The sequence below is a fragment of the Somniosus microcephalus genome, chromosome 9 (assembly GCF_052327205.1).
Source record: "Somniosus microcephalus isolate GS21.2 chromosome 9, FLI_Smic_1.0, whole genome shotgun sequence".
In the NCBI taxonomy this organism is placed as follows: domain Eukaryota; kingdom Metazoa; phylum Chordata; class Chondrichthyes; order Squaliformes; family Somniosidae; genus Somniosus; species Somniosus microcephalus.
The window spans coordinates 247,941,738-247,963,305 of record NC_140995.1 but is presented as its reverse complement, the minus strand read 5'-3'; the positions used below and the strand labels follow the sequence as shown (position 1 = coordinate 247,963,305).

The window sequence follows — 21,568 nt, the reverse complement described above, 5'->3', positions numbered from 1 at the left end:
CCCTCGGAAATGCTTCTCGGAGATTTGCGCTCCACAATTACCAGCTGTCGACCCGAGTCCCGCACTGTGGGGCCACGGTCAACAAGCTGACCAGAACTTACCTCCCACCGCCTCCTCCCTCCGTCCGTCCACTGACTCCTCCCCCCCCCCCCGTCAGGAGGCCAGTGATATTTCTGTGACCTGCCTTTCAATCCTCCTGCTCAGCTACTATATTTAGAGGTGGCAGTGAGATTTCACCAGGGCCTTGGTATAAATAGTCAGCCCTTGGTGTGCTGACCATTTCTGGAGAGTCCCAACCAGCCCACCAAGCTGTGGGAATGGGCTTGAAGGCCAGGCGACTGGAACAGTCCCATTTCACACCAGGGTATAACCCTGCACACTGCCAACCCAAACTTAAGACAAAAAAACTTGCTTTTCTACAGCACCTTGCACAACCTCGGGTCGTCCCAACGTGCTTCACAACCAATGAAGTATGTTTTGAAGTCCAGTCGCAGTTGTAATGTAGGAATCACGGATACCAATTTGCACACAGCAAGGTTCCAAAACAGCAGTGTGGTAAATGACGAGTCTTAGTGATGTTGGTTGAGGGATAAATATTGGGCAAGACACTGGGAAAACTCCCCTGCTCTTCTTCAAAATAGTGCCACGGGATCTTTTATGTCCACCTGAGGGGGCAGACGGGGCCTCAGTTTAATGTCTCGCCCAATAATGGCCCCTCTGACAGTGCAGCTCTCCCTCAGTACCGCCCCTCCGACAGTGCAGCGCTCCCTCAGTACTGCCCCTCCGACAGTGCGGCGCTCCCTCAATACTGCCCCTCCGACAGTGCGGCGCTCCCTCAATACTGCCCCTCCGACAGTGCAGCACTGCATCAGTACTGCGCCTCCGACAGTGCAGCGCTCCCTCAGTACTGCCCCTCCGACAGTGCAGCGCTCCCTCAGTACTGCCCCTCCGACAGTGCGGCGCTCCCTCAGTACTGCCCCTCCGACAGTGCGGCGCTCCCTCAATACTGCCCCTCCGACAGTGCGGCGCTCCCTCAGTACTGCACTGGATTATGTGCTCAAATCTCTGCAATGGGGCTCGAACCCATGACCTTGACTCAGACAACAATGCTACCCACGGAGCCATGGCTGACACAACATGGATAAATTTGCTCCCCCAGCCCCATCCGCCTTTCCCCAGACCCACAGCATAGCAGAGGGGGGAGCAGTACCTCGCACAGCAATATCAGCCCTTTTAAACAGAGGGCGGGGGAAAGCAATGCCCACGGGGGAAACTCGCAGATCCTTCCGCTAGGGACTGAATGGGTGACGCAAACTGTTGCATGGATAATGAAGGACATCATCCTGCAGAGAAAGCGTCAGTAAAGATCAGGTTAGGGTTAATACATGCAATGCTGGGTTGGGTCGGGTCATTCCTGGAATGGTTTAACCCTCCATAGCTTTGGTCTAGGAATTGCATCTACTGCCCATCCTGGGTCTGGGCACATTGCTGACTCACCTTTGCATTGACCAGGGCCCATGTCATTGTCATAGCATCGAGGCGATGGATGTCGTTGGAAAAGCAGTCAGCCTATGTGGACACACGAAATGTGGTAAACATCATGCAAGCATACAGAGCCATGTTTACATTGTCTTTAATATGGGACAAAGACCGAGTGGGCCTGGTCTCCATTTCATAGAGAGGATGGAGAGGCCCTGGAGAAGGTGCAAAACAGATTTACAAGGGTGATACCAGGACAGAGAGGTTATAACCATCCGGAAAGGCTGAACAGGCTGGGGCTCTTTTCTCTACAAGAGAGACGACTGCAGGGTGACCTGATCGAGGTCTTTATAATAATGAAAGGGTTCGATAGGGGAGACATAGAGATGTTTGCACTTGTGTGGGAGACCAGAACTAGGGGCTATAACTCTGATAGTCACCAAGAAATCCAATGGGGAATTCAGGAGAAACATCTTCACCCAGAGAGTGGTGAGAATGGGGAACTCGCTGCCACAGGGAGTGGTCGAGGCGAACAGTATAGCGGCATTAAGGGGAAGCTGGATAAGCACGAGGTTTGTGAACCTTTGGAATTCTCTCCCCCACAGAGCTGTGGATACTGAGTTGTTGAGTATATTCAGGACAGAGCTCGGTAGATTTTTAGATACGAAGGGAACCAAGGGATATGGAGATAGTGCGGGAAGGTGGAGTCGAGGCAGATGATCAGCCATGATCTTACTGAATGGCGGAGTAAGCTCCTGCTCCTATTTCTTATGTTCACACGAGGGAGCAAGGACGAGAAGGATATATTGACAGGGCGCAATGAAGAGGGGTGGAAGGAGGCTCATGTGAAGCAGAAACTGCTTGGGCTGAATGGCCGGTTTCTGTGCTTTACATTCTTAGCAATTCTATGTAACAGCTAATGTGGCAATGAGGGTTAAACCAGACGAACAGGCTTAAACGGTATGCCTGCAGGTGATATCTTTAGATCACAATGACATTGGAGAAGGATGAAACTTTGAGACAATGGAACATAATTAGGGCTCGTGGGACTGGGGATAATATACTAGCATGGATTGAGGATTGGTTGGGTTGGCAGGCTGTAACTAGTGGGGTACCGCAAGGATCCGTGCTTGGGCCTCAGCTATTCACAATCTACATCAGTGATTTGGATGAGGGGACCAAATGTAATATATCCAAGTTTGATGATGGTGCAAAGCTGGGTGGGAATGTAAGTTGTGAGGCGGATGCAAGGAGGCTTCAAGGGGATATCGACAGGCTAAGTGAGTGGGCAAGAACATGGCAAATGGAATATAATGTGGAGAAATGTGAAATTATCCACTTTGGTAGGAAGAATGGAAAAGCAGAGTATTTTTTAAATGGTGAGAGATTGGGAAATGTTGGTGTTCAGAGGGACCTGGGTGTCCTTGTACACGAATCACTGAAAGTTAACATGCAGGTACAGCAACAATTAGGAAAGCAAATGGTATGTTGGCCTTTATTACAAGAGGATTTGAGTATAAGAGTAAAGACGTCTTACTGCAATTATATAGGGCCCTGGTGAGACCACACCTGGAGTATTGTGGACAGTTTTGGTCTCCTTACCTAAGGAAGGATATACTTGCCATAGAGGGAGTGCAACGAGGGTTCACCAGACTGGTTCCTGAGATGGGGGGGATTGTCCTATGAGGAGAGATTGAGTAGACTAGGCCTATATTCTCTAGAGTTTAGAAGAGTGAGAGGTGATCTCATTGAAACAAAGAAAATCTTTACAGGGCTTGACAGGGTAGATACAGGGAGGATGTTCCCCCTGGCTGGGGAGTCTAGAACCAGGGGCCACAGTCTCAGAATAAGGGGTCGGCCCTTTAGGACTGAGATGAGGAGAAATTTCTTCACTCAGAGGGCGGTGAATCTTTGGAATTCTCTCCCCCAGAGGGCTGTGGAGGCTCAGTCGTTGAGTATATTCAAGGCAGAGATCGATAGATTTTTGAATATTAAGGGAATCAGTGGATATGGGGATAGTGCAGGAAAGTGGAGTTGAGTTAGATGATCAGCCATGATTGAATTGAATACGACACTAGTTAGGCCTCAGCTAGAATACTGTGTGCAGTTCTGGTCACCACATTACAGGAAAGATGTGATTGCACTAGAGAGGGTACAGAGGAGATTTACCAGGATGTTGCCGGGACTGGAGAATTTCCGCTGCGAGGAAAGATCAGATAGGCTGGGGTTGTTTTCTTTGGAACAGAGGACAACATAAGCAATAGGAGCAGGAGTCGGCCATTCGGCCCCTCGAGCCTGCTCCGCCATTCAGTAAGATCATGGCTGATCATCGACCTCAACTCCACTTTCTTGCACTATCCCCATATCCCTTGATTAATATTCAAAAATCTATCAATCCCGGTCTTGAATATACTCAACGACTGAGCCTCCACAGCCCTCTGGGGTAGAGAATTCCAAAGATTCACCGCCCTCTGAGTGAAGACTTTTCTCCTCATCTCAGTCCTAAATGGCCGACCCCTTATTCTGAGCCTGTGACCCCTGGTTCTAGACTCCCCAGTCAGGGGAAACATCCTCCCTGCATCGACCCTGTCAAGCCCTGTAAGAATTTTGTATGTTTCAATGAGATCACCTCTCATTCTTCTAAACTCTAGAGAATATAGGCCTAGTCTACTCAATTGGCTGAGGGGAGACTTAATTGAGGTGTATAAAATTATGAGGGGCCTAGATAGAGTGGATAGGAAGGACCCATTTCCTTTACACAGGTTAATAAATTGTCCAGAAAAAGCAGTAAACCTGAGGATTGCGAGCAGTTTAGGATTCAACAAAGGAGGACAAAGGGATTAATTAAGAAGGGGAAAATAGAGTATGAGAGTAAGCTTGCAGGGAACATAAAAACTGACTGTAAAAGTTTTTATAGATATGTGAAGAGAAAAAGATTGGTGAAGTCAAGCGTAGGTCCCTTGCAGTCAGAATCAGGAGAATTTATAATGGGGAACAAAGAAATGGCAGACCAATTAAATACATACTTTGGTTCTGTCTTCACAAAGGAGGACACAAATAACCTCCCAGAGATGTCGGGGAACATAGGGTCTAATGAGAGGGAGAAACTGTAAGAAATCAGTATTTGTAGGGAAATGGCGTTAGGGAAATTGACGGGATTGAAGGCCGATAAATCCCCAGGGCCTGATCATCTACATCCTAGGGTACTTAAGGAAGTGGCCCTGGAGATAGTAAACATAGAAGATAGGGGCAGGAGTAGGCCATTCGGCCCTTCGAGCCTGCTCCGCCATTCAACGAGATCATGGCTGATCATCCAAACCCTAGCACCCGGTCCCTACACCGACAGCCATCCCACCCAAGCCCTATCCCCGTAACCCCACGTATTTAATCCCCCCTAACACTAAGGGCCAATTTTTATCATGGCCAATCAACCTAACCCGCACATCTTTGGACTGTGGGAGGAAACCGGAGCACCCGGAGAAAACCCACGTAAACACGGGGAGAATGTGCAAACTCCACACAGACAGTCACCCGAGGCCGGATTTGAACCCGGGTCCCTGGCGCTGTGAGGCAACAGTGCTAACCACTATGCCACCGTGCTGCCTTAGCACGGTGCATTGTAGTAGATGCATTGCTGGTCATCTTCCAACATTCGATAGACTCTGGAACAGTACCCATGGATTGGAGGGTAGTTAATGTTACCCCACTATTCAAAAAAGGTAGCAGAGAGAAAACAGGGAATTATAGACCGGGAAGCCTGACATCGGTAGTGGGGAAAATTCTAGAGTCCATTATAAAAGATGTTATAACAGAGCACTTGGAAAACAGTGACAGGATTGGACAAAGTCAACATGGATTTACAAAAGGTAAATCGTGCTTGACTAATCTACTGGAATTTTTTGAGGATGTAACTGGTAAAATAGATAAGGGAGAACCAGTGGATGTGGTGTATTTGGACTTTCAGAAGGCTTTCGATAAGGTCCCGCATAAGAGATTAGCGTGTAAAGTTAAGGCACATGGGAGTGGGGGCAATGTATTGACTTGGATAGAGAACTGGTTGGCAGACAGAAAGCAAAGAGTTGGAATAAACGGGTCTTTTTCCGAGTGGCAGGCAGTGACTAGTGGGGTACCGCAGGGATCGGTGCTAGGACCCCAGCTATTCACAATATATATTAATGATCTAGACGAGGGAACTAGATGCAATATCTCCAAGTTCGCAGATGACACAAAGCTGGGTGGGCATGTGTGCTGTGAGGAGGATGCCAAGAAACTCCAGTATGATTTGGACAGGTTGGGTGATTATATTGCATCTGCCATGCTTCTGCCCAATGTGGATAAATGCGAGGTTATCCACTTTGGTGTCAAAAACAGGAAGGCAGATTATCTGAATGGCAATAGATTGGGAGAAGGGGAAGTGCAACAAGACCTGGGCGTCCTTGTGCACCAGTCGCTGAAGGTAAGCATGCAGGTGCAGCAGGCGGTTAAGAAGGCAAATGGTATGTTGGCCTTCGTAGCAAGAGGGTTTGAGTACAGGAACAAGGTTGTCTTGCTGCAGTTGTACAGGGCCTTGGTGAGACCGCACCTTGAGTATTGTGTGCAGTTTTGGTCGCCTTATCTGAGGAAGGATGTTCTTGCCATGGAAGGAGTGCAGCGAAGATTCACCAGGCTGATACCTGGGATGGCAGGAATGACGTATGACGAGAGATTGAGTCGATTGGGCTTATACTTGCTGGAGTTTAGAAGAATGAGAGGGGATCTCATTGAAACTTATAAAATTCTAACGGGACTAGACAGACTAGATGCAGGAAGGATGTCCCCAATGGTCAGGGAGTCCAGAACCAGGGGTCACAGCCTAAGGATAAGGGGTAAGCCATTTAGGACAGAGATGAGGAGGAATTTCTTCACCCAGAGAGTGGTGAACCTGTGGAATTCTCTACCACAGAAGGCAGCAGAGGCCAATTCATTAAATATATTCAAGAAGGAGTTATATATATTTCTTATTAAGGCTAAAGGGATCAAGAGATATGGAGAGAAGGCAGGGACAGGGTACTGAATTTGGATGATCAGCCATGATCGAATTGAATGGCGGAGCAGGCTCGAGGGGCCGAATGGCCTACTCCTGCTCCTATCTTCTATGTTTCTATGTTTCAATAACCAGGAGGCACAGATTTAAAGTAATTGGTAGATGGATTAGAGGGGAGTTGAGGAGAAATGTCTTCACCCAGAGGGTGGTGGGGGTCTAGAACTTACTGCCTGAAGGGGTGGGAGAGGCAGAAACCATCATCATGTTTAACCCCCATTTAACCCTGTCTCAGTGGGGAATGTTTAACCCCCATTTAACCCTGTCTCAGTGGAGAATGTTTAACCCCATTTAACCCTGTCTCAGTGGAGAATGTTTAACCCCATTTAACCCTGTCTCAGTGGGGAATGTTTAACCCCATTTAACCCTGTCTCAGTGGGGAATGTTTAACCCCATTTAACCCTGTCTTAGTGGGGAATGTTTAACCCCATTTAACCCTGTCTCAGTGGAGAATGTTTAACCCCATTTAACCCTGTCTCAGTGGAGAATGTTTAACCCCATTTAACCCTGTCTCAGTGGGGAATGTTTAACCCCATTTAACCCTGTCTCAGTGGGGAATGTTTAACCCCATTTAACCCTGTCTCAGTGGAGAATGTTTAACCCCATTTAACACTGTCTCAGTGGAGAATGTTTAACCCCCATTTAACCCTGTCTCAGTGGAGAATGTTTAACCCCATTTAACCCTGTCTCAGTGGAGAATGTTTAACCCCATTTAACCCTGTCTCAGTGGGGAATGTTTAACCCCATTTAACCCTGTCTCAGTGGGGAATGTTTAACCCCATTTAACCCTGTCTCAGTGGGGAATGTTTAACCCCATTTAACCCTGTCTCAGTGGGGAATGTTTAACCCCATTTAACCCTGTCTCAGTGGAGAATGTTTAACCCCCATTTAATCCTGTCTCAGTGGAGAATGTTTAACCCCATTTAACCCTGTCTCAGTGGAGAATGTTTAACCCCCATTTAACCCTGTCTCAGTGGGGAATGTTTAACCCCATTTAACCCTGTCTCAGTGGAGAATGTTTAACCCCCATTTAACCCTGTCTCAGTGGGGAATGTTTAACCCCATTTAACCCTGTCTCAGTGGAGAATGTTTAACCCCATTTAACCCTGTCTCAGTGGAGAATGTTTAACCCCCATTTAACCCTGTCTCAGTGGGGAATGTTTAACCCCCATTTAACCCTGTCTCAGTGGAGAATGTTTAACCCCATTTAACTCTGTCTCAGTGGAGAATGTTTAACCCCATTTAACCCTGTCTCAGTGGAGAATGTTTAACCCCATTTAACTCTGTCTCAGTGGAGAATGTTTAACCCCATTTAACCCTGTCTCAGTGGAGAATGTTTAACTCCATTTAACCCTGTCTCAGTGGGGAATGTTTAACCCCATTTAACCCTGTCTCAGTGGAGAATGTTTAACTCCATTTAACCCTCTCAGTGGGGAATGTTTAACCCCATTTAACCCTGTCTCAGTGGAGAATGTTTAACCCCATTTAACCCAGTCTCAGTGGAGAATGTTTAACCCCATTTAACCCTGTCTCAGTGGAGAATGTTTAACTCCATTTAACCCTCTCAGTGGGGAATGTTTAACCCCATTTAACCCTGTCTCAGTGGAGAATGTTTAACCCCATTTAACCCAGTCTCAGTGGAGAATGTTTAACCCCATTTAACCCTGTCTCAGTGGAGAATGTTTAACCCCATTTAACCCTGTCTCAGTGGAGAATGTTTAACCCCATTTAACCCTGTCTCAGTGGGGAATGTTTAACCCCATTTAACCCTGTCTCAGTGGAGAATGTTTAACCCCATTTAACCCTGTCTCAGTGGGGAATGTTTAACCCCATTTAACCCTGTCTCAGTGGGGAATGTTTAACCCCATTTAACCCTGTCTCAGTGGGGAATGTTTAACCCCATTTAACCCTGTCTCAGTGGAGAAGGTTTAACCCCATTTAACCCTGTCTCAGTGGGGAATGTTTAACCCCATTTAACCCTGTCTCAGTGGGGAATGTTTAACCCCCATTTAACCCTGTCTCAGTGGGGAATGTTTAACCCCATTTAACCCTGTCTCAGTGGGGAATGTTTAACCCCATTTAACCCTGTCTCAGTGGAGAATGTTTAACCCCATTTAACCCTGTCTCAGTGGGGAATGTTTAACCCCATTTAACCCTGTCTCAGTGGAGAATGTTTAACCCCCATTTAACCCTGTCTCAGTGGAGAATGTTTAACCCCCATTTAACCCTGTCTCAGTGGAGAATGTTTAACCCCCATTTAACCCTCTCAGTGGGGAATGTTTAACCCCATTTAACCCTGTCTCAGTGGAGAATGTTTAACCCCATTTAACCCTGTCTCAGTGGAGAATGTTTAACCCCATTTAACCCTGTCTCAGTGGGGAATGTTTAACCCCATTTAACCCTGTCTCAGTGGAGAATGTTTAACCCCATTTAACCCTGTCTCAGTGGAGAATGTTTAACCCCCATTTAACCCTGTCTCAGTGGAGAATGTTTAACCCCATTTAACCCTGTCTCAGTGGAGAATGTTTAACCCCCATTTAACCCTGTCTCAGTGGAGAATGTTTAACCCCCATTTAACCCTGTCTCAGTGGAGAATGTTTAACCCCCATTTAACCCTGTCTCAGTGGAGAATGTTTAACCCCCATTTAACCCTGTCTCAGTGGGGAATGTTTAACCCCATTTAACCCTGTCTCAGTGGAGAATGTTTAACCCCATTTAACCCTGTCTCAGTGGGGAATGTTTAACCCCCATTTAACCCTGTCTCAGTGGGGAATGTTTAACCCCATTTAACCCTGTCTCAGTGGGGAATGTTTAACCCCATTTAACCCTGTCTCAGTGGAGAATGTTTAACCCCATTTAACCCTGTCTCAGTGGAGAATGTTTAACCCCCATTTAACCCTGTCTCAGTGGGGAATGTTTAACCCCATTTAACCCTGTCTCAGTGGAGAATGTTTAACCCCATTTAACCCTGTCTCAGTGGGGAATGTTTAACCCCATTTAACCCTGTCTCAGTGGGGAATGTTTAACCCCCATTTAACCCTGTCTCAGTGGGGAATGTTTAACCCCATTTAACCCTGTCTCAGTGGGGAATGTTTAACCCCATTTAACCCTGTCTCAGTGGAGAATGTTTAACCCCCATTTAACCCTGTCTCAGTGGAGAATGTTTAACCCCATTTAACCCTGTCTCAGTGGAGAATGTTTAACCCCATTTAACCCTGTCTCAGTGGAGAATGTTTAACCCCATTTAACCCTGTCTCAGTGGAGAATGTTTAACCCCATTTAACCCTGTCTCAGTGGGGAATGTTTAACCCCCATTTAACCCTGTCTCAGTGGGGAATGTTTAACCCCATTTAACCCTGTCTCAGTGGGGAATGTTTAATCCCATTTAACCCTGTCTCAGTGGGGAATGTTTAATCCCATTTAACCCTGTCTCAGTGGAGAATGTTTAACCCCATTTAACCCTGTCTCAGTGGAGAATGTTTAACCCCATTTAACCCTGTCTCAGTGGAGAATGTTTAACCCCATTTAACCCTGTCTCAGTGGAGAATGTTTAACCCCCATTTAACCCTGTCTCAGTGGGGAATGTTTAATCCCATTTAACCCTGTCTCAGTGGAGAATGTTTAACCCCATTTAACCCTGTCTCAGTGGAGAATGTTTAACCCCATTTAACCCTGTCTCAGTGGAGAATGTTTAACCCCATTTAACCCTGTCTCAGTGGAGAATGTTTAACCCCCATTTAACCCTGTCTCAGTGGGGAATGTTTAACCCCATTTAACCCTGTCTCAGTGGGGAATGTTTAACCCCATTTAACCCTGTCTCAGTGGGGAATGTTTAACCCCATTTAACCCTGTCTCAGTGGAGAATGTTTAACCCCATTTAACCCTGTCTCAGTGGAGAATGTTTAACCCCATTTAACCCTGTCTCAGTGGGGAATGTTTAACCCCATTTAACCCTGTCTCAGTGGAGAATGTTTAACCCCATTTAACCCTGTCTCAGTGGAGAATGTTTAACCCCATTTAACCCTGTCTCAGTGGAGAATGTTTAACCCCATTTAACCCTGTCTCAGTGGAGAATGTTTAACCCCATTTAACCCTGTCTCAGTGGAGAATGTTTAACCCCATTTAACCCTGTCTCAGTGGGGAATGTTTAACCCCATTTAACCCTGTCTCAGTGGAGAATGTTTAACCCCATTTAACCCTGTCTCAGTGGGGAATGTTTAACCCCCATTTAACCCTGTCTCAGTGGGGAATGTTTAACCCCCATTTAACCCTGTCTCAGTGGGGAATGTTTAACCCCATTTAACCCTGTCTCAGTGGAGAATGTTTAACCCCATTTAACCCTGTCTCAGTGGGGAATGTTTAACCCCCATTTAACCCTGTCTCAGTGGGGAATGTTTAACCCCATTTAACCCTGTCTCAGTGGGGAATGTTTAACCCCATTTAACCCCGTCTCAGTGGAGAATGTTTAACCCCATTTAACCCTGTCTCAGTGGAGAATGTTTAACCCCATTTAACCCGGTCTCAGTGGGGAATGTTTAACCCCCATTTAACCCTGTCTCAGTGGAGAATGTTTAGCCCCATTTAACCCTGTCTCAGTGGGGAATGTTTAACCCCATTTAACCCTGTCTCAGTGGGGAATGTTTAACCCCATTTAACCCTGTCTCAGTGGAGAATGTTTAACCCCATTTAACCCTGTCTCAGTGGGGAATGTTTAACCCCCATTTAACCCTGTCTCAGTGGAGAATGTTTAACCCCATTTAACCCTGTCTCAGTGGGGAATGTTTAACCCCCATTTAACCCTGTCTCAGTGGGGAATGTTTAACCCCATTTAACCCTGTCTCAGTGGAGAATGTTTAACCCCCATTTAACCCTGTCTCAGTGGGGAATGTTTAACCCCATTTAACCCTGTCTCAGTGGAGAATGTTTAACCCCCATTTAACCCTGTCTCAGTGGAGAATGTTTAACCCCATTTAACCCTGTCTCAGTGGAGAATGTTTAACCCCATTTAACCCTGTCTCAGTGGAGAATGTTTAACCCCATTTAACCCTGTCTCAGTGGAGAATGTTTAACCCCATTTAACCCTGTCTCAGTGGAGAATGTTTAACCCCATTTAACCCTGTCTCAGTGGAGAATGTTTAACCCCATTTAACCCTGTCTCAGTGGGGAATGTTTAACCCCATTTAACCCTGTCTCAGTGGGGAATGTTTAACCCCCATTTAACCCTGTCTCAGTGGGGAATGTTTAACCCCATTTAACCCTGTCTCAGTGGGGAATGTTTAACCCCCATTTAACCCTGTCTCAGTGGGGAATGTTTAACCCCATTTAACCCTGTCTCAGTGGGGAATGTTTAACCCCATTTAACCCTGTCTCAGTGGGGAATGTTTAACCCCATTTAACTCTGTCTCAGTGGGGAATGTTTAACCCCATTTAACCCTGTCTCAGTGGGGAATGTTTAACCCCATTTAACCCTGTCTCAGTGGGGAATGTTTAACCCCATTTAACCCAGTCTCAGTGGAGAATGTTTAACCCCCATTTAACCCTGTCTCAGTGGAGAATGTTTAACCCCCATTTAACCCTGTCTCAGTGGGGAATGTTTAACCCCATTTAACCCTGTCTCAGTGGGGAATGTTTAACCCCATTTAACCCTGTCTCAGTGGAGAATGTTTAACCCCCATTTAACCCTGTCTCAGTGGAGAATGTTTAACCCCCATTTAACCCTGTCTCAGTGGAGAATGTTTAACCCCCATTTAACCCTGTCTGAGTGGGGAATGTTTAACCCCCATTTTAAGGCTAGGATTTTTGACAAAGCGGAGAGGGTGGATGGGGCAGTACAGAGGGGAGCTGGTGGCAGTCTCTGTGGGAATTGATGCCATTGGGCTGGGACAGAGAGCTGCTCAAAGGCAGAATCAGGCACATTGATGAACTAAACACAATATACAGCAGTGATTGGGTCACCGACTGTCCTGGTTAGAAGGCGGTGAAGAAGCTGTCAGTAAAGGCCGTGGACTCACCGAACAGGATTTGTCTCTTGAAGTAATTGGTAGGAGAATTAGAGGGGAGTTGAGGAGAACGTCTTTCATCCAGAGGGTGGTGGGGGTCTGGAACTCACTGCCTGAAAGGGTGGGAGAGGCAGAAACCCTCATCACATTTAAAAAGTACTTGGATGTGCACCTGAAGTGCCGTAACCTGCAGGGCTCCAGACCGAGAGCTGGAGAGTGGGATTAGGCCGGATGGGCCGAATGGCCTCCTTCTGTGCTGTAAATTTCTATGATTCTATGTACATAGTCTCACGGTGAATGTTTTGAAACAATGATAAGTGAAGTTAATTGTCAGATATGTTACAGTCTCTCGTGTCCACCTATCTGGTAAGGATGATCCTCACACCACGACACAGGGACCTGGGAACGGCAGGTACGAACAGCATGCCAACAACTTGTACGATAGCAAAATACTGCGGATGTTGGAAATCCGAAACAACAACAGAAAATGCTGGAAAAACTCAGCAGGTCAGGCAACATCCGTGGAGAGAAATTGGAGTTGACGTTTCGGGTCAAACCCTTCTTCAAAACTGGAAAGAAAAGATAGGTTGGAGGCAGGGCTGCGATCGGACAAAAGAATAAAAGAAACAAAAGAACCTAATCTCAGCCTATTACCATCTTGTCTAGCTTCGAACACCTTTCATTGTCTCTTTTTTACTTCTTTTGTTTCTTTTATCCGATCGCAGCCCTGCCTCCAACCTATCTTTTCTTTCCAGTTTTGAAGAAGGGTTCGACCCGAAATGTCAACTCAAATTTCTGTCCACGGATGTTGCCTGACCTGCTGAGTTTTTCCAGCATTTTCTGTTGTTATTTTCAACAACTTGCATTTATACATTGCCTTTAATGTAGGCACACAAGGATTTGAAGGTGGCAAGACGATTCCACAAAGCTGTTTTAAAAAAAAAAAAAAAAAAAACCACCATACAGGGTCCTTGGCAGCTCTATATATAGAGGCATAGAATACAAAACCAAGGAAGTTATGCTGAACCTTTATAAAACACTGGTTCGGCTCCAGCTGGAGTATCCTGTCCAATTCTGAGCACCGCACGTTAGGAAGGATGGCAAGGCCTGGGAGAGGGTGCGGAGGAGATTTACTGGAATGGTCCCAGGGATGAGGGACTTCAGTTACTTGGAGAGATTAGAGAAGGTTGTTCGCCTTAGAGAAAAGGTTAAGAGGAGATTTAATAGAGGTGTTCAAATCACGAGGGGTGTTGAGAGAGTCGGTCGGGAGAAACGGTTTCCAGTGGCAGAAAGGTCAGTAACCAGAGGACACGGAATGAAGGCGATTTCCAAAAGAACCAGAGGCGACATGGGGACTTTTTTTTTTTTTTTTTATAAACGCAGCGAGTTATGGTGATCCGGAATGCGCAGCCTGAAAGGGCAGAGGAAGCAGATTAATAGTAACTTTCAAAAGGAAATTGGATAAATACTTGATGGGGAAAAATTTGCAGGGATATGGGGAAAGAGCAGGGAGTGGGACTATATGGATAGCTCTTTCAAAGATGGGCTGAATGGCCTCCAGCTGCGCTTTAAGATTCCATGACATTTCTTACCAGCTGTTCGTAGCCTCCGAAAATGAACATGCACTTCCCCAGAGCGCAGGCGGAGTGTCCGTCTCGGGCTCCGGGAATCGAGCCGCAAACCTTCGGAGTGGACCAGCTGTGAGAGCCTGCAGGAGGAACCAGAGCAGCATTCGTAACAAAATAGACGAGTTGACGGTACAAATAACTACACGAGTATGATCTGGTGGCCATTACAGAAACATGGCTGCAAGGTGACCATGACTGGGAACTAAACATCCAGGAGTATTTGACAATTAGGAAGGACAGACAGGAAGGAAAGGGAGGTGGGGTGGCTATGTTAATAAAGGATGGAATCACTGCAATAGTGAGAAATGATATTGGGTCAAAGGATCAGGATGGTGAAACAGTTTGGGTGGAGATAAGGAATAATAAGGGGAAAAAGTCACTAGTGGGCGTAGTCTATAGGCCTCCTAACAGTTGCAACACTGTTGGTCGGAGAATAAATCAGGAAATAGTTGGGGCTTGTAATAAGGGAACAGCTATAATCATGGGGGATTTTAACTTTCATATTAACTGGACAAATCAAATTGGGCAGGGCAGCCTTGAAGAGTTCATAGAGTGCATTAGAGACGGGTTCCTTGAGCAGTATGTAACTGAACCAACCAGGGGGCAGGCAATCTTAGATCTGGTCCGGTGTAATGAGACAGGATTAATAAAAAATGCCCTAGTAAAGGATCCCCTTGGAACGAGTGACCATAACATGGTTGAATTCCAAATTCAGTTTGAGGGCGAGAGAGTTGGATCTCAAACCAGCATACTAAGCTTAAATAAAGGAGACTATGAAGGTATGAGAGCAGGGTTGACTAAAGTGGACTGGGAAAATAGATTACGGTGTAAGACGGTACATGAGCAGTGGTGTACATTCAAGGAGATATTTCACATCTTTCAAGAAAAATATATTCCACTGAGGAAAAAGGGGAGTAAAAGAAAAGACAGCCATCCGTGGCTAAGTAAAGTAATAAAGGATAGTATCCGACTGAAAACAAGGGCATATAAAGTAGCCAAATCTAGTGGGAGGATAGAAGATTGGGAAGCATTTAAAAGCCAGCAAAGAATAACTAAAAGATTAATTAAGAAAGGGAAGATAGATTATGAAAGTAAACTAGCAAAAAATATAAAAACAGATAGCAAGAGTTTCTACAGTTATATAAAAAGAAAAAGGGTGGCTAAAGTGAATGTTGGTCCCTTAGAGGACGAGACCGGGAAATTAGTGGTGGGGAACATGGAGATGGCAGAAACGCTGAACAAATATTTTGTATCAGTCTTTACAGTAGAGGACACTAAAAATATCCCAACACTGGACAAACAGGGGGCTATGGGGGGGGGGGGGGGGGGGGGGAGGAGCTAAACACGATTAAAATCACTAAGGAGGTGGTACTCGGTAAGATAATGGGACTAAAGGCGGATAAATCCCCTGGACCTGATGGCTTACATCCTAGGGTCTTGAGAGAAGTGGCGGTGGGGATTGCGGATGCATTGGTGATCATTTTCCAGAACTCCCTGGACTCAGGAAAGGTCCAGCGGATTGGAAAACTGCTAATGTAACACCCTTATTTAAAAAGGGAGGCAGACAAAAGGCTGGAAACTATAGACCAGTTAGCCTAACATCTGTGGTTGGTAAAATGTTGGAGTCCATTATTAAGGAAGCAGTAACAGGACATTTGGATAAGCATAATTTAATCGGACAGAGTCAGCATGGTTTTATGAAGGGGAAGTCATGTTTGACAAATTTTCTCGAATTCTTTGAGGACGTAACAAACAGGGTGGATAAAGGGGAACCAGTGGATGTGGTGTATTTGGACTTCCAAAAGGCATTTGACAAGGTGCCACACAAAAGATTACTGCACAAGATAAAAAAAATCACAGGATTGGGGGTAATATACTGGCATGGGTGGAAGATTGGCTATCTAACAGAAAACAGAGAGTTGGAATAAATGGTTCATTCTCGGGTTGGCAATCAGTAACTAGTGGTGTTCCGCAGGGGTCAGTGCTGGGACCCCAACTCTTTACAATCTATATTAACGATTTGGAGGAGGGGACCAAGTGCAACGTCTCCAAGTTTGCCGACGATACAAAGATGGGAGGGAAAGCAGTGAGTGAGGAGGACATAAAAAACCTGCAAAAGGACATAGACAGGCTAAGTGAGTGGGCAGAAATTTGGCAGATGGAATATAATGCTGGAAAGTGTGAGGTTATGCACTTTGGCAGAAAAAAATCAAAGAGCAAGTTATTATCTAAATGGAGAGAAACTGCAAAGTGCTACAGTACTAAGGGATCTGGGGGTCCTGGTGCATGAAACACAAAAAGTTAGTATGCAGGTACAGCAGGTGATCAGGAAGGCCAATGGAATCTTGGCTTTTATTGCAAGGGGGATGGAGTATAAAAGCAGGGAAGTCTTGCTGCAGTTATACAGGGTATTGGTGAGGCCACACCTGGAATACTGCGTACAGTTTTGGTTTCCATATTTAAGAAAAGATATACTTGCTCTCGAGGCAGTTCAGAGAAGGTTCACTCGGTTGATTTCGGAGATGAGGGGGTTGACTTATGAGGAAAGGTTGAGTAGGTTGGGCCTCTACTCATTGGAATTCAGAAGAATGAGAGGCGATCTTATCGAAACATATAAGATTGTGAGGGGGCTTGATCGGGTGGATGCGGGGAGGATGTTTCCACTGATGGGTGAAACTAGAACTGGGGGCATAATCTTAGAATAAGGGGCTGACGTTTCAAAACTGAGATGAGGAGAAACTTCTTCACTCAGAGGGTAGTAAATCTATGGAATTTGCTACCTCAGAGAGCTGCGGAAGCTGCAACATTTAATAAATTTAAAACGGAGATAGACAGTTTCCTAGCTGATAAGGGAATTAGGGGTTACGGGGAGCGGGCAGGGAAGTGGACGTGAGTCTAGGTTCGGATCAGCCATGATCCTATTGAATGGCGGAGCAGGCCCGAGGAGCCGTATGGCCTACTCCTGCTCCTACTTCTTATGTTCTTATGAGCGTGAGAACATGGGGCAGCAGCAGTCACCACAACAAATTTGCACATTTGTGAATTCGCAGGCACATTGTTATTTGGAGTCACACTTGGTAGCACTCTCACCTCCAAGTAAGAAGGTTGTGGGTTCAAAAGAAAGAAATTGCATTTTATACAACGTGTTTCACAACCTCAGGACCTCCCAAAGCACGTGACAGCCAATGAAGTACTTTGCGAAGTCAAGCCCTACTCCAGAGACTGGAGCACATAGTCCAGGCCTGCACTCCAGCGCTGCACCGAGGGAGCGCCGCACCATCAGAGGGGCGGTACTGAGGGAGCGCCGCACTGTCGGAGGGGCGGTACTGAGGGAGCGCCGCACTGTCGGAGGGGCGGTACTGAGGGAGCGCCGCACTGTCGGAGGGGCGGTACTGAGGGAGCGCCGCACTGTCGGAGGGGCGGTACTGAGGGAGCGCCGCACTGTCGGAGGGGCGGTACTGAGGGAGCGCCGCACTGTCGGAGGGGCGGTACTGAGGGAGCGCCGCACTGTCGGAGGGGCGGTACTGAGGGAGCGCCGCACTGTCGGAGGGGCGGTACTGAGGGAGCGCCGCACTGTCGGAGGGGCGGTACTGAGGGAGCGCCGCACTGTCGGAGGGGCGGTACTGAGGGAGCGCCGCACTGTCGGAGGGGCGGTACTGAGGGAGCGCCGCACTGTCGGAGGGGCGGTACTGAGGGAGCGCCGCACTGTCGGAGGGGCGGTACTGAGGGAGCGCCGCACTGTCGGAGGGGCGGTACTGAGGGAGCGCCGCACTGTCGGAGGGGCGGTACTGAGGGAGCGCCGCACTGTCGGAGGGGCGGTACTGAGGGAGCGCCGCACCGTCGGAGGGGCGGGTACTGAGGGAGCGCTGCACCATCAGAGGGACAGTACTGAGGGAGTGCTGCACTGTCGGAGGGGCAGTACTGTGGGAGCGCCGCACTGTCGGAGGGTCGGTACTGAGGGAGCGCCGCACTGTCGGAGGGGCGGTACTGAGGGAGCGCCGCACTGTCGGAGGGGCGGTACTGAGGGAGCGCCGCACTGTCGGAGGGGCGGTACTGAGGGAGCGCTGCACTGTCGGAGGGGCGGTACTGAGGGAGCGCTGCACTGTCGGAGGGGCGGTACTGAGGGAGCGCTGCACTGTCGGAGGGGCGGTACTGAGGGAGCGCTGCACTGTCGGAGGGGCAGTACTGAGGGAGCGCTGCACTGTCGGAGGGGCAGTACTGAGGGAGCGCTGCACTGTCGGAGGGGCAGTACTGAGGGAGCGCTGCACTGTCGGAGGTGCCATCTTTCTGAGGGGATGTTAAACCGAGGCCCCGTCTGCCCTCTCAGGTGGATGTGAAAGATCCCATGGCCACTATTGGAAGAAGAGCAGGGGAGTCCCTGGCCAACAATGCAGTGCTCCGTCAGTACTGCCCTGGAGTGTCAGCCTGGACTAAGGGTTGAAGTTGCCTGTATAACACTTCACAAGAAGAGCACAGAGATCGGCCTGGCATCACCGTCCCGCAACCGAAGGCAAGAGGGCCTTGTATTTAACCAGCGACCCAGTGCTGCAAACTGCAGCCACTTCACTTAGGCAACATCTGCTGCAACATCAGAGCTACCCCTGCCTCTCACTCCCTCCCCACCAAGAGTCTGCGTACCATCAGTGAAGCAGCAGAGCGGGAGGAGCACATCCCATGAGTGGGTGTGGGGAAATCCAAGAAGAAAGCCAGAGCAAGGCGCCAGCCCGAGCACACACTTACTGATATCGAATGCGTACAGCACGTTGCACGCTCCCTCGGTGTCATTCCTGCCGCCCCAGATGTAGATGGCATCATCAACGAGCACTGCTGTGTGTCCGTACCTCATGTATGGCACCGGAGGGGAATGTTCCCTCCTCTCGGAGCGAAAGGGCGGGAGCTTCATCCAGCGAAGCGAAACTGGAGCGGAAAAAACAATGATAAGGCGGCGGAGAACTCGCACAGCACCAGCAGAGAAGCACTGGAGTTGGCCGTATGAAACTGGTTATAGCGGCAGAGCATTGAGTCCAAGACACAAGGGTGTTATACTGGTGGGACTCACGGCACTGAGGTGATGGGCAAGTGAATTGGTTTGCGTTTCTCTTGCAGCTGACTAAGTCCGATTATTGCCCACACTCCCCAGCATGGTGAGCCAGCAAGATCCTGCATGCCCCAGTACATGGAGCCAACAGGATCCCAGCACCCTGAGCCAGCAGAATCCCAGCACAATCCTACATGCCCCAGCACACAGCCAGCAGGATCCCACATGCCCCAACACCGTGAGGCAGCAGGATCCTGCACGCCCCAGCACAGAGCAGGCAGGATCCCACCCCAGCAGAATCCCACACGCCCCAGCACAGCATGATCCCACCCCAGCAGGATCCCACACAACCCAGCACCTTCACCTACATGCCCCAGCACACAGCCAGCAGAATCCCACATGCCCCAGCACAGCGCCAGCAGGATCCCACCCCAGCAGGATCCCACACCCCCCCAGCACCGTGAGCCAGCAGGATCCCACACCCCCCAGCACCGTGAGCCAGCAGGATCCCACACACCCCAGCACCTTCAGCCAGCAGAATCCCACACGCCCCGGCACCGTGAGCCAGCAGGTTCCCACACGCCCCGGCACCGTGAGCCAGCAGGATCCCACACACCCCAGCACCTTCAGCCAGCAGAATCCCACACGCCCCGGCACCGTGAGCCAGCAGGATCCCACACGCCCCAGCACACAGCCAGCAGAATCCCACACGCCCCAGCACCGTGAGGCAGCAGGTTCCTGCAGACCCCGGCACCGTGAGGCAGCAGGATCCCACACGCCCCAGCACCGTGAGGCAGCAGGTTCCTGCAGACCCCGGCACCGTGAGGCAGCAGGATCCCACACGCCCCAGCACCGTGAGGCAGCAGGTTCCTGCAGACCCCGGCACCGTGAGGCAGCAGGATCCCACACGCCCCAGCACCGTGAGGCAGCAGGGTCCCACACGCCCCGGCACACAGCCAGCAGAATCCCACACGCCCCAGCACCGTGAGGCAGCAGGTTCCTGCAGACCCCGGCACCGTGAGGCAGCAGGATCCCACACGCCCCAGCACCGTGAGCCAGCAGGTTCCCACACGCCCCGGCACCGTGAGCCAGCAGGGTCCCACACGCCCCAGCACACAGCCAGCAGAATCCCACACGCCCCAGCACCGTGAGGCAGCAGGTTCCTGCAGACCCCGGCACCGTGAGGCAGCAGGATCCCACACGCCCCAGCACCGTGAGGCAGCAGGTTCCTGCAGACCCCAGCACCGTGAGGCAGCAGGATCCCACACGCCCCAGCACCGTGAGGCAGCAGGTTCCTGCAGTGAGCCAGCAGGATCCCGCACGCCCCAGCACTCTTTGACCCCGGTGTGTGACACTCTCCCTGTGGTTTGAACAGTTTGGGTGAGGAGTACAGGACGAGGCTCACGACCAAGGCTGTTTGAGGCTTGTCGCTTGCCTGAGGTAAACAGCAGCAGCAGATTTACAAGATGGACTTTGCTCAGCAACGTCCTTGTTTTGAATCAGTGGGATGCAGTCTTTCTTTTCCAAGAGGAAACCAAGGGACGGCAATCCCCCGAGAAAGGAAACTCGGGCTGTTTCAGGAGACCTTGCCCTCCTGCCGAACCAGATAGCGCTGATCAACCATTCAGCAACTTGCTCTTTCAACTGAAATAGAGACGGTGGCCACCGTCCAAGCCAAGAGTTTGAGATCACACGAGGGGATGGGTTCAAAAAGATAAGTCGATGAGTTTATGTAACACAGGGAATTAAAAACAAAATAGACTCCTCAAGCTGCACCGACAGCTGATAGCATTGCTGTTTTTAGGATTCTAAAAGGGACTGGATAATGTCGACCGTGACCAGTTGTCTCACCGTGTCCAGAACATCAGACCCAGAGGACACGGCCTGCTCCTGAAGGGAGGCAAATTCAAAACTAACCCACAGAAACAATACCACAGTGAGCGAGTGGCCAATCTGTGGAACAGGCTCCCTCGGGAGACGCTGGGAGCAGTTAGTATTGATTCATTCACAGGTAATGGACGGGGGTGCGTAGTGAAGAGGGAAACAGGCAGGTTCACATAGAAGATAGGAGCAGGAGTGGGCCATTCGGCCCTTCGAGCCTGCTCTGCCATTCAATGAGATCATGGCTGATCATCCAAACTCAGTACCCGGTCCCTGCCACAACTTCAGCCTCCAAGACAAAACACCAACAGCTGGAAGGTCCAGTGGGTTACACAATAACCTGATTAACACTACATTCAACGCACTGGCACTCATGCTGAGGTTCACCATAGGAACAGGAGGAGGCCCCTCGAACCTGTGCCGTCATTCAATGAGATCATGGCTAATCTCTATCCTCACTCCA

At 49.0% G+C, this 21,568-nt stretch overlaps 1 protein-coding gene across 2 annotated transcripts in view; it reads right to left on the bottom strand.

The window, feature by feature from the left end:
- The window catches only part of klhdc3 (kelch domain containing 3), a 124,842-nt gene that overhangs the window by 64,641 nt on the left and 38,633 nt on the right, over positions 1-21,568 (bottom strand). For both annotated transcript variants that reach the window (XM_085998121.1, XM_085998122.1), the window contains exons 3-5: positions 18,927-19,103; positions 14,151-14,266; positions 1,498-1,569 (exon numbers count right to left, since the gene is read on the bottom strand). In XM_085998121.1, the coding sequence (XP_085854247.1) occupies positions 1,498-1,569; positions 14,151-14,266; positions 18,927-19,103 (365 nt within the window). The remainder of the gene's footprint in view (positions 1-1,497; positions 1,570-14,150; positions 14,267-18,926; positions 19,104-21,568) is intronic.